This window comes from Spinacia oleracea, chromosome 3 (genome assembly GCF_020520425.1).
Source record: "Spinacia oleracea cultivar Varoflay chromosome 3, BTI_SOV_V1, whole genome shotgun sequence".
Classification (NCBI taxonomy): Eukaryota; Viridiplantae; Streptophyta; class Magnoliopsida; order Caryophyllales; family Amaranthaceae; genus Spinacia; species Spinacia oleracea.
This window is the reverse complement of record NC_079489.1, coordinates 72,558,406-72,571,208: the sequence shown is the minus strand read 5'-3', so window position 1 is coordinate 72,571,208 and position 12,803 is coordinate 72,558,406. Positions and strand designations below refer to the sequence as shown.

Below are 12,803 nucleotides of genomic sequence, written 5' to 3'. Positions count from 1 at the left end.
CTCAAGTTAACCAATTTGATATATGAAGTATTGAAATGTATTCTATGTTCTTTTCATTCTTTCTCGGGGTTTTTTTGCTTGCACCATTTTCCTTTTATGGAATTTCTATATTAGTTGCACCATTTCCTTTTATGGTATATTTTCACGTGCTTTTTGGAGCGTTCAAACACTAAATAACCACTTTACCATTACTCGCATTTCATATTTACCCTTGTTACCTAACATTTTCTCTCTCTTTTGTTTGTTATCATATAGGCAGTTTTGGTACTTACAATTTTTCTTAATTTTTGTTCCCAAATCAATTGGTCCAAGTAAAAAAATTGGGGAAATACAGAGTATTAAATAATTTGGAGACAAAGTAATAAAAGTCTTAAAATATTTATTTGACATGAAATCTTAGAGTAATAAAGTCCTTTGTGTTTATCGTGAACTCGAGAGTTACTCGATTAATGGAACACAAGAATACAAGCTTAACTCGATCTAAACTTGAACCGCAAACTCAATCCGTAATTGACCGTACGTCTGATCGAACCCGAGACTCAACGATCCATACTTGTCTTGAATCCAAGACTTAGTCGATCCGGACATGACCGTACCCAAAGTAACCGGTCAAAAATTGTACCCGAATCCGAAATACACCCAAACCAAACTCAATCTGAACCAAATCACACCGATACAAAACCGTTTTAAATCCGAACCAGTTCCAACCGAACCAGATATTGACCCGAGCCGAAGTTAGCCAAACCAAAATCGAGTTCAATTCAAAACAATTTATGACCTGACTTCATCTGAAAACAAAGTTATTTGAATCGATCATAACTAATCCAAATATAAACATTGACCAGACATTAACCGATTTTGACGTGACTCAACTCGTTTATAACCCAACCTAAACCAATCTAAGTACTCGATTAGACAACCCTTAGAGCATCTTAACAATGAACTTATAAAAGTTATTTGAACAAACGCTAAGTATGAGCAATTGGATGAAGGATCATCATTTTATTTACCAATCTACAATTGCCACATGCACATGGTTGGATGATACAAAACATAAAAAATAAAAATAAAATAAAAGTCAAGTTTGTATAGTTAAAAAATGCAACTCAAAAAATAGAAATAAAAACACAAAAATATTTATTATTTCAAACTCTACAAATAGAAACCCAAAATAATATAATTTTGAAAAATATTTATTTTAAGTGAAATAGGAAAAGGCAAGAAAAATATGATAAATTTTAATTTGAATTTCATGATTAAGGAAAAATATGGTAAATTGCTCATGGAGATGATACGAAAGAGTGAGAAAGTTAGAGAGAGAGAGAGAGTGTTTTAAAGATTTATGTTAATCAAATTAACAAAGCAAAGAACAATCCAGAATCCAGAATCACATGTAAAAGTACAAATTAAATGAAACATACATTCGATGCATGTACTCCCACTTGCCTCGGGAGTACGAAAAGAACTATATATGTAGTTCCTCTATAATAGTCCACTGACACATTCATATCTGCCTTGATTCCGTTAGCTTAGAAATTCCACAAAGCATTTTGACTTTTTGGGAAAATCTCACTTTTAGAGGCACACAAAGAATTAGGGTTCTTGTGTATACTCTAGGGTTAGATAATATGAATTAGGTGTGTGGGAAAATGACTTAGGTTAATGAATTAAACCTACGGAACTATTATAAGTTAACCGACCAATTGCGCAAGGCAATGGCCGGTCAACAAGGTGCATCCCACACACACAGTCAGCCGCGTGCGGGCCTGCAGGCCATGGGCCTTATGTGGCCTCACTGATGCTGCTACTGTGTAGCGCGCGCCCCCATGGCCATAGACTGGTGTTGCTTTGCGCAGCGCTGCACCGCCCATAGGCCTTGCGCTTTTGCGGGCTCGTGGGCCACAACATTGTCCATTCCCTTTTCGTGTTGTGTCTAATGCCTTAGGGCTATTATTTATCATATAGTACTTGACGATCCAATGTCGTACGATACGATTATTCATTCGGCCAAACCTACGAATATACGCAATACGATATACGATTATGATCCAACGTCTTATCGTGTATTTACGTTTTTCGAACTAAATTCCCGAATAGCCATTAAATGAATTTCCGATTCATTTAATCCGGCGATCTGTTTTATGCCATTAGTGTGACCTTGTAGGTTCAGTCAAGAGTAAGTCGTGAGCCTAATAAGGATTTTAACTCACTAATCGGAAGCATTGCTCCAACCAGGTGTTCCAATCACTTGATCTCACTTAATTAATTATTCCGTAATCAATCTGAACCTTAGTATTGGACCAATGCACTATGGGTGAATGACACGTTTCCTTCAAGAGTGATGAACAATTTATTAATTGTTCATGAGTAATAATGCTCTTAGGCTCGGTACCAGGGTTTGGATCAACTTATTTTGATGGAAATAATTTCATCCAAAATTATTTATCTAAACTTTTATTCGGAACTTAGACTTGGACTTGCTATTGTGGTTGTTCACTTTGTCTATTCACCAATTGATTTTGGTCCAAATTCCACCTTTAATTTGGAATATACACATAAAAAAGAAAAAAGACCCTCACTTGCATGTATTTAGGTGTGTTGATGTTTGAAAAAACGTATTCTGTGTCAAAAAATATGTTTGCTAAACTTATTTGAACATATTTTTCGGAAATTATATAAACGTATGAACTATTTATACATGTACTTATATAAACGTATTTAAACGTATCTGGACTTATTTTTTGAAATAATCAAAACAAGTTAAAATAAGTTGAGTGTTAAGTCTGTTTCAACTTACTTTAACTTATTTGGCTTATTTTAGAAAAAAAATAATTAAATTCTGGTAAATTCAGCAAAAATATATAAAATTTTCCAAACAATCTAAAACACAAATACTCCTTCCATTTTTATTAAATGCATTGCTTGGAAGAACACACAGTTTTAGGAGGATAATGCCAAATTAATTATTACTAAACGGTGAAAGTTATCAAATATATAATTTATTTGTTCTAGTAAAAAAAATAATAGGAACATGATAGAGATAACATGTGCGAGATGGTGAATTTTTTTACTTATTTAATTGAAGACCATGAGAGAGAAAAATAACAAAACATTTTGAATGGAGATTAATGAAAGAGAGAGAAATAATTCCCTCAAAGAAAAAACATAGAAATAATAAAATATGGTAGAAACTTACGAAATATAGAACTGATACTTTAGAAAATCACTCATGAAAAGTAAATGATTCAATTAAAATAAAAACATATAAATTCTTTTGAGCAGAATTAAGTTCATGAAAAATAACTTTAGATAAGTTAATTTCAGTCAAATTCAGATAAACCAAATAGAGCGTTAGATTATACTCCGTAGTTATGGAATGGGAATACATTAACAAGTGTACATGTCTTCTGTCACACTACCCGTCAAGATATAATGGTCGGACCATTTAGCATTTTATATCATCATCTAGTTTATCTAATACAAAGTACCTGATTTGACTAATAATTAAACATTCGTTAGACTAGTAAATAATTTGTCTTCCCGAGAGAAGTTTTAACTTGGTTGATCTTTGCATTTTCTCAATCTAGATTTGAACTCAGAAGAATCCCATCCTTCTGAAAGAATTTATACTCACATTTACCATACAAAGTGAAAGGGATAATCCAGTTAAGAACCTGATTCATTGAAATTAATAGATACTGAGTAATATTCAAAGGATCCTAGCTAGACAGATTATTTAGTTCATACTAGGAATTCTCTTGCAAAGACTACAAATATTGACAAATAGGAACACCCCAGACTAAAGGGAATGGCACACTTATATTTAGTGTCAAAGCTAGGTTAAAATTCCAGCTTTTGCCATGTTATAGTAACTTTATGTATAGAAAAATAAATTAGTTTCATTCTTCGATGTAACTTTTAGACAATATCAATTGAAATTGTGTTATTGTCATAAGATTAAAGTTCCAATCTTTGTCAACTTGTGTCATTCACAGACTTCTTATTGTTGACATCAGATCGAGGGGAAACACGACCGTTATTGTAACAACCGACCGTTGCTCCATACATAGTCTTCATAGCTACAGTTTTGCCTTTTGGTATGATTTTTCGCAACTTGCTCCATAATTTTTCTTTATTGTTGGGTGAACTCCTTGTTGATTCTCCCTGAAAAATTAAACACACAACTAAAGGTTAGAGATCATAATTCACAGGGTAATTATTTCCTTCTCTCAAATTCCTACTATCTAAAACTACTCATGTTTTCTACTTTTGTAGATTGAAAAAAAAGTATCACCAATATTTAACTACCGCTAAAACATCATGTTTACAAGAACCGAAGTGAAATTTCATACTACCTCCGTTTCTGAAAGTTCTTTATGCTTTGGAAAATGTGTCCAAAGTATAAAAACTTTGACCGTAAATTCTCACTATTATATACATCAAAACGTTACGTATAAGATCTTGTCAGATTGGTCTCGGTATGTATTTTCAGAATATCAAATTTTTATAATTTTTTTACATACGAAATTTGATATATTAGTAGTTAAATATTGCATTGGAGTTCATGCAAATAGTAACTGTAAAGATCTTTTTGAAACGGAGGAAGTATATTTTTAAAATGGTACTTTAACAAATGTTTATTGTCACACCACTACGCGTAAACGTGTTTTTGATAGTCAAAATAGGCAATGCTATAATTATATAAACGAGTTTTGGTATAAGTTACTTAAGCAATTGACATCAACTTTATGCCTAAACAAATTGCATTTTACATGATCAATATGTTTTCTATATGCATGTTCTCTAAGTTTTAAATGGTTGATAGATTGATTTGAAGTTGGTGAACTTAAGGCTTAATTGAAGTCACCTGGTTTGCGCCGGTGGATGTTGATAGCTCTTCATTTTGAAATTCTCCAAAATCGGCATTATCTTCTTTAGAGTTCGAACATGATATTCTATCTGCAAAAGTGCGGAAGGATTAGTTTCCAAACTTAATATATACAACAATATGAGAAGGGGCATGAAATTTTTTCAGATCTTAAATACTTCAAAGAAAAAACATACTCACGTAGGAGTCTTTATTTATCTCAAATGTATAATTTCGAAATACCAATTTTTATTTTAATCTTTTTAATAATGCATAATTAAAGATGTCAATGTTTAAAATGTGCAAGAAGACAGCTAGAACATCCCTTTAAAAACAGAGGAAACATTGAAATAAGACAAGTTGAATATTTTCCTTTTGTTAAGGGGATATGTGTCAATAACATAATTTTTTGGTAGGTACTAATTGCATGTTGGTTTAGTGGTGAATGGAGCTGAAATTTGTAGGGAGAACTCGTGTTCGATCCCCCGCAGTAACAATTGGGAGGGGATTGAAATCTATCCACCCAGAACTCAACCCGAATCCGAATTAGTCCTAAGGGTGAACCGGGTGCTAACACAAAAAAAAAAAAAAAAAATTGGTAGGTAAAAGAAAAAATACCATCAATTATGGGGTCGATATCGAGTTGGGTAACATACACCTTAAAGCTAGGTGAACGAGAAACCCTTGTATGTTCCTCATCTTCCTCATCTTGATCTTCTTCCCAATCTATATAACCAATAATATCACGACTAATGGGAGTTTGTTGTTCTTCTTTCTCACATCCTACATTATTCTTTTCTTCTACTTGTAGGAAATCATCATTAAGCAATGAGCTAGTTTCAGATGAGGCACTATTAACCGGTTCATTATTAGAGCCAGAGCTAAGCAAACCTTGTCGTGAACGGGTCGACTCTTGACTCTTCACCGTCATGGCCTTATCACCATCACCATCTATTTTACGACGATTCCAAAACTTGTAGTAATTCCTTTTATTGGTGGGTGAACTTTTCCTAAACTCCATCTTTGATGTTGTAAACCCCATGTAAATATCCCCAAAATCAAACAATTATGGTTTTTATGTTTTGATCATGCATTAATTAAACTGGTTGTACCTTGTACACGGTATATCAATTAATTAATGTAATGAACTGGTAATAAGAAGATATAGATTACTCAAATTGAATTTGGCTAGGGAAATGGTTGCTAAAGACTTAAGAGAGATTATTTTACTAATTACTGATTAATTTTGAAAATAATACTTGGTAATAGACAGAATAACGAGGTTTCTACCTAACAAGATTTTACATATATTGATTTTAGTTTGCCAATATTAGGTGTATATATCTAACCTCTGCTGGATTAGTAATGTCAGTTACGTGCCTTCTCGATGTCATTCAACTATATATATTTTATTTTGACAGATATATATGATACAACTAATTTAATTGAGATTTGACTAGTTATTTGTTGGCTATACAGTATACACCATCTAATATTGGGTGTAGTGGAGATATAAATAGAAATAAAATTAATTAAGATACATGCATGCAGATATATATGTATTAATTAGTTAGCTACTTGATCAAGTATTCTAACAATGGTGGTTTGTCCTATTAATTAATAACTAGCTTTTGAGCCCGTTTACAGAACGGGCGGTTGTATAGTGGTTGTTCAGATGTCTTTTGAAGTTTTAATTAGTGTGTATTTCTGATTTTTGGTAATATATGAATTAAAAAGAGGTGTAATTTGAAGGTTGGAAAAATATAAACTTTTGAAGTTTTAATGAGTGAGTACTTCTGATTTTTGGTAATATATGAATTAAATAGAGATGTAATTTGAAGGTTGGAAAAAAAAAAATTATATGTTGAATAAATATTTGATGTTAAAGGGGTGGAGTGGAAGAGACTAACGAGAATATTATACTATTAATAACTTGATGTTGAATAAGGAAAATGGAGTGGAAGAGACATTAAAAGTTGTAAATCATAGAAACAATAAAGAAAAAATGAAAAAAAAAAAAAACAAAATGATGGATGAAAGGAGAGATGACACATGACTTTTAATAATCTACGGTGTTCCTTTTTAAATACTAGGTATAGATTTCATATCCGTTCATCTTAGATGTCAATTATCAAATTTAATCTGCTTAATATATTACTTGATCGAAACTTTTGTTAGAATACTTGAATCGATTAGTCCCTTTTCGAACAACCCAATACGTATGGGTACTATATCTCATATCGGTTATTCACGGCTAGCGTTATCTATATTGATCTATTTTTTGGGTATTTTTCGCATTTTTTAGAGAGTATTATATAAACTTTATAGGTTATAACCTACTTGTATTACACAATTTCTACTCCTCAAGATCAATAAAAGTTTTATCTCATTTGCTTGTGGACGTAGATAACATATTGTAGAGTGACACGTATAGAGAAGGGTTAGAAGTTACAACTCATGCCAATTACGCGCATACATGATCACTATTCTTACATGTGCGAAAATATATAAAAAATAAAAAGTATATTATGTACAAAAAGTTATTTGTAAAGTTTCTGAAAAAGAGTAGACACCAAAATAATTTGGGGATGAATTTTTTACGGAGTACGTTTGTTTGATTGGATTTTGTTTAAAAATTTTAAATTAAGATATGAAGTATGATTTATTTGTGACAATATCAAAATGTGGCATAATAAAGTATTTAAAAGAAAAAGTAAATTATGTGATTAATTAGGAGCATACTTGGTTGTGATTAAGTATTTGAATGTGTCTTTCTTTTTTGTTTTTGAGTTTTTATCGGCTGTCATTACATTAGTATTAAATTTGATTGACTGCTTTCCTTTTATGTAGATTTTAGACTATAGGAGACACTAAAGGTGATTTATGATAATGCCCTATGGCGTTCCCTTAAACAATAGAGATAACATTTGGCCTAGGTGATCATACAACCCCGAAAATCAGCCCAAACCTTAAATTTCTTTTCTTTAAAGACATTTGTATGTAGATGCATCAATTTTAATCCCCTCCGGAAGGTACTTCATGTTGGAAGTCCTAGTGAAAGAGAAAAATAAAATGAGTGGAAAAATTGGGAAATGTGAAAAGTCCCACATGGGAAAAACACCAACTACATTAATTGTTTATAGTGGGGACTTGAGGGAAACATTTGTTTAAGAAAGCATGAGAGTGACATGGGTGGACATACAACACGCGAGCGCGGGCTGGGCCTTGGGCCTTGGAGAATGCGGTTCGCGAGCGTGGGGTGGGTTTTGTTGGCCGGGTTATTCTTTTTGGGCAGAAGTGGTTCTAATAAATTCTAACGGTTAGAAGAATTAATCAACCCATTAAATACTGTAACTAGAGGTGTTAATGAGCCGAGCCGAGACGAGCCTTTATAGGCTCGGCTCGAGCTCGAAACTCGTGAGCACAGGCTCGGCTCGAGCTCGAAACTCATGAGCACAGGCTCGGCTCGAGCTCGAAGCTCGTCGAGCCTGGGAAATTGGGCTCGAGCTCGAATTATGAAAACCGAACTCGGTTCGGCTCGAAGCTCGATAGGCTCGTTGAGGCTCGATAGGTTCGCTCGAGATTGATCATCAAATGTTTAATTAAGTAACATGTTTATCAATTTTTTCATGTTTTATATGTTAAAAATAAATATTTATTAAAGTTAATTTATGCAAAAACTTATTTTATACAAAATACATATATTAAAAATAACTCGAGTTTGTTCACGAGCTTTCAAGTCGAGCCATTGATAGCTCATGCTTGGCTCGTTAAGTACTCGAGCCGAACCCGAGCTTGAGTCGAGCCTGCCCGAGCCGAGCTTTGACCGAGTTTTGTCGAGCCGAGCATCGATTAGTTCGCGAGCAGGCTCAGCTCATTAACACCCCTAATTGTAACTGCCTACTTATTCCACCCACTAATCGTGTAACTACCCATTACTTCCATTGTTTATTTTCTAGCCATTTTATGGCGGTTACGGTTTCCAGAAACTCTCAATATATATTTTCCACTTCCGTTCTTCAAAAAAAACATACAAAACTGTTAACTAAATTCTCTCTCAAATTGTTTTCTGTTCTGGGCAAATTTCTGGTCTCCAATCGAATCTTGTGAGTGCACACAAGTCTTGATGTTGTGTTAACCCGGGAGGACAACCGTAAGCGTTCTACTGCACCGGGGTAGCACGGAATTGTCTTTTAGAGCAGTGGTTCGGCCACGACGCGACAATCATTCTAAATCAGTCACCTCGTTCATCACGATATTGAGATAAGTTTATTCTAATTATATTCCAATTAAATTATTGTGGCAACATTATTCTTTTATCGTATTAAATCGCAACACTTTATACAATCATAATTGTACAATTGTTAGTCATTTCTGCTATACAATCATGTCCCGTAATTTAGATGGTGAACAATCAATTTTTACTAACACCCCTTACGTTATTTCCAATTATTTTGGGGGGAAAAAAATTCAAATAATTAAGTTGAGAAAAAAAATTAAGGTCAGCCAAATTCAATTTACCGCTAAAATAAGTTTTTTAGGACCATATGCGTAGGTTAGTGGCTTTAGAATGTGAGATCGATTTTTTTTTTTTTGGGTTAACACCCGGTTTACGCTTATGGCTAATCCGGATTCGGGACGAGTTATGGGTGGATAGGTTTCAGTCCCCTCCCAAGGTCCTTCCTACCAAGTTCAGCTCCAATCACCACTAAATCAACAGACAATTGGTATGTGAGATCGACTTTGGGGCTTTAGAATACACCCATTACTCCTGAGTAGGTATATGATAGCCACAGATGATATGCTAATAATCAAGTTGTAACTGCAAAAATAGTGTGTTTAACATTAAAATTTCTTACGTACTCATACATTTAATTTGATACAGTAGTTAAAAGTAGCAGTACAAATCTCATACTCTTACATGTTGAATGTTGATACAACAATTAATGGAGGCTAACCTTCTATAAAGGAGCTGAGGCTATGTACAAAGTTAAATAATAATGATACAAATACAATGGCTACCTCCAAAGTCCAAAGTCCAAAGTCAATTATCTATCTAGCTAATAAATAAGTGATGAAGTCCCTAGTAATTAGTAATTAGTAATTACTAATTAGAAAGGGAAAATGTGGAAAAATGAATAAAGAGAATGGATAGAGATGAGCTCCAACAACCCCTTAGTAAGTTAGTATGAATGAGTCATTTGTTAGTGCTGTATCAACTGAGGAATAAGCTTAAGCAAAAACGAAAGCTCAGTCTGAGTGAATTGTGGCTTTGCACCGAATAGCAACTGTCCATCTTCAACTTGTTCCTCTGTGTTCACTGGCTTGATTAGATTATTTACTGCTTCTGTTATGTCTTGAACAAAATCAACAATCACCCCATCGATTCCCATTAAATGTTGCAGGTACACTGACTCCGGCACATTACTGATGACACAAATTAAACACAAGAGATCGATTAGGCATGTTTCTAATACAGTATTAAAACTCGAGAATTGTAACAGTTATTCGAACAAACTAGTTTAAAATGGCATGGTGTGTGCTTACTTTAGAGTTCCATATGTGAGGAGGGAGAGTTTGGAGTCCTTGATCTTACTTACAGCACCAGGGTTTTGGAAAACTCCTTTAACCTCAGAAACAATGCCTTGTAAACTCCCTTCTAAACATAACTTAATGGCTTCTTCTAACGAGTTTCGTCGAACATCATAGTATGCCTCAGTGCCTCCGTTAGTCAAGAAGAATACAGGGTATGTTCCCTGTAGTTTCCTCACTAAAAGGGCTGCATCTGGCTGGAATGTGGAGAATATTACAGGTCTATCCTTGCCATTCTCATACACCACCTGTACACCAAAACATGTCCATATTATTACTACCAGTCACTAAGTAATAAGCCATATTTCATTTGATTAGTCCTTTTTCAAAAGTGTATATATAAGTACCTGCAACACTGATTGGAGAGTATTGACAAGGTGATCTTCTTGGTAAACAATGTGATCGTCGAATTTTAACTCAACGTTGAAACCTAATTTGGGATTAACCTTGTCGAAGGCTTCCTTCAATGTGCAAAGGGTGTCATCAGAGTTGACATCCCACTTAATGATTTTGCCATCCTTGTTTTTCCTCAACAGTGGTTTAGAGACCTTTCCAGCTTCCTTTTGTGGGCCGTAGGCAAGAAACTCGTTTAGAGTAAGGTCTGTCACTCTCTTTTCATATACTATGCCCTGTTTTAAATCATAAAGAAAAATAACCATGCTAGTTAGCAAGCTGGTCCTAAAGTAAGCACTATTTAGTCTACTTTGTTGAGGAAGTTAAATTAGCTTACATTTTCTTCTGTGAAAATGTGATCATCGTGGAAAATTATTGGGCATCCGTCTTTTGTTACCTGAAACAATTGCAACAAATATTTGTTTATTTCGGAGTATAACCAATTTCATTGATCCTTTTAAATTGCGGAAGTTTAAAGCCATTGTATAATTCTCGTAGTCATAAGTCTCATAATTATCACGGATCAAGTTGAGGAAGAAAAGAAAGAAGATGGAATCATTGTGCAGTCGTATTATGTGATTTGTGAATCGCAAAAACAGGGGATGTCACGTGATGACAGTTAATACCACGTGATCGACGTCATGGACCGCATGTGTCCAATTGTCCATATCTCCCCGGGAAGCTGCATTTGTTTGACAATGAAATTACCGAAAAAACCCTCCTTAAAAATACTCTATCGACCAATAAAATTCCAGAGCTAACAGATTCCGTTGGAATATTCCCAATTACAAACTCCCAACGGCTACGTTCACGGGCCGACGCCGTTTCTATACGCTATACGCGGCGAATTTCCGCCGCAGATCCCCTCCCCCGGCCAAAATATATAAAAATAAAATCCAATAACTCCACCGGAAAGTTAATAAAGATGGATGAAAATAAAAATACCTGTACGTCGAATTCGACGAAATCGAGGTTGAAGGAAGCGGCGGTGTTGAATGAAAGAATAGAATTCTCTTTGATTGATTTCATTCTAGGATCAGACGACTGTAATTTATTCATGCCATTCCCACGATGTCCAATCACCAAAAATTTCTCCGCCTTGCTCTTATTACATACCTCCACCTGCAACCCTGCGTTGTTGTATTTCATATTCAAAAATATAATCAGCAATCGGTTCATAGCTGGTTTATTATTATTATTTTTTAAGACTTGGGTCATTGCATGTTTATACTAATAAAAGAATAATAATAATAATAATAATAAAAAAAAAAGGTAAGTACCTCTAGGGGAGAAGCGGGAGGAGAAGAGAGAGACGGAGGCATTTTCCTGAACCTGATCAAGATTAGGGACGTCGGAGACGTGAACAGCCTTTAAAGCAGCCATTAACCTAAACTTAATAAAAGAAGAAAAAGAAGAAGAGGGTTTAAAAAAAGAAGAATTATGGGTTAAGCCCAGGGGTTGTTGGGGGGTTATTAAGGATATTGATGAGATTGTACTGCTACTGAATGTGCAACAATGCATGATTTATGTGAGATTATATATGGGGGAGGGGGGAGGAGGGAGGAGAGAGAATAATGAACAATTAGATAATGGGGGAAAAAGGATAGAAACCAGGATTCAGCATCAACGCGAAAAACCCAAGAATATCCCAACGCATCTTTCTTTTTTATTCCTTCATTCTTCCGCTAGTCATATTCTTTTGGATATTCTTTTTCTTTTTCTTTTTCTTTTTCTTTTTGGGGAAATTAATGTTTTTAATTAATCGTAAGATTTGGTTGATAGTCAAGATTAGAATGTGAAAATGAGTAATGTTATTGTTGGGTATGAGACAGGTGGAAATTATGGTGTTGCCCAAGTTTGAATTGGGTGGTTGAGGAAATCAGGATCCTACTCTTTGTCATGTCCTACGAGGATACACCGGTATTGCCATATTGGATTTTAATCTTATACG

The 12,803-nt window shown here is 34.3% G+C and overlaps 1 protein-coding gene across 1 annotated transcript; it reads right to left on the bottom strand.

Moving 5' to 3' along the window:
* Nucleotides 1–9,683: 9,683 nt before the first annotated feature.
* On the bottom strand, nt 9,684–12,411 carry LOC110775160 (glycerophosphodiester phosphodiesterase GDPD1, chloroplastic). Its single transcript, XM_056840477.1, has 6 exons — nt 12,133–12,411; nt 11,798–11,982; nt 11,190–11,249; nt 10,807–11,088; nt 10,415–10,707; nt 9,684–10,294 (listed from the first exon to the last, which is right to left on the bottom strand). Exons 1-6 carry the CDS (start codon nt 12,371–12,373, stop codon nt 10,072–10,074), a joined length of 1,284 nt encoding a protein of 427 aa, XP_056696455.1. The 5' UTR covers nt 12,374–12,411; the 3' UTR covers nt 9,684–10,071.
* Nucleotides 12,412–12,803: the final 392 nt, after the last annotated feature.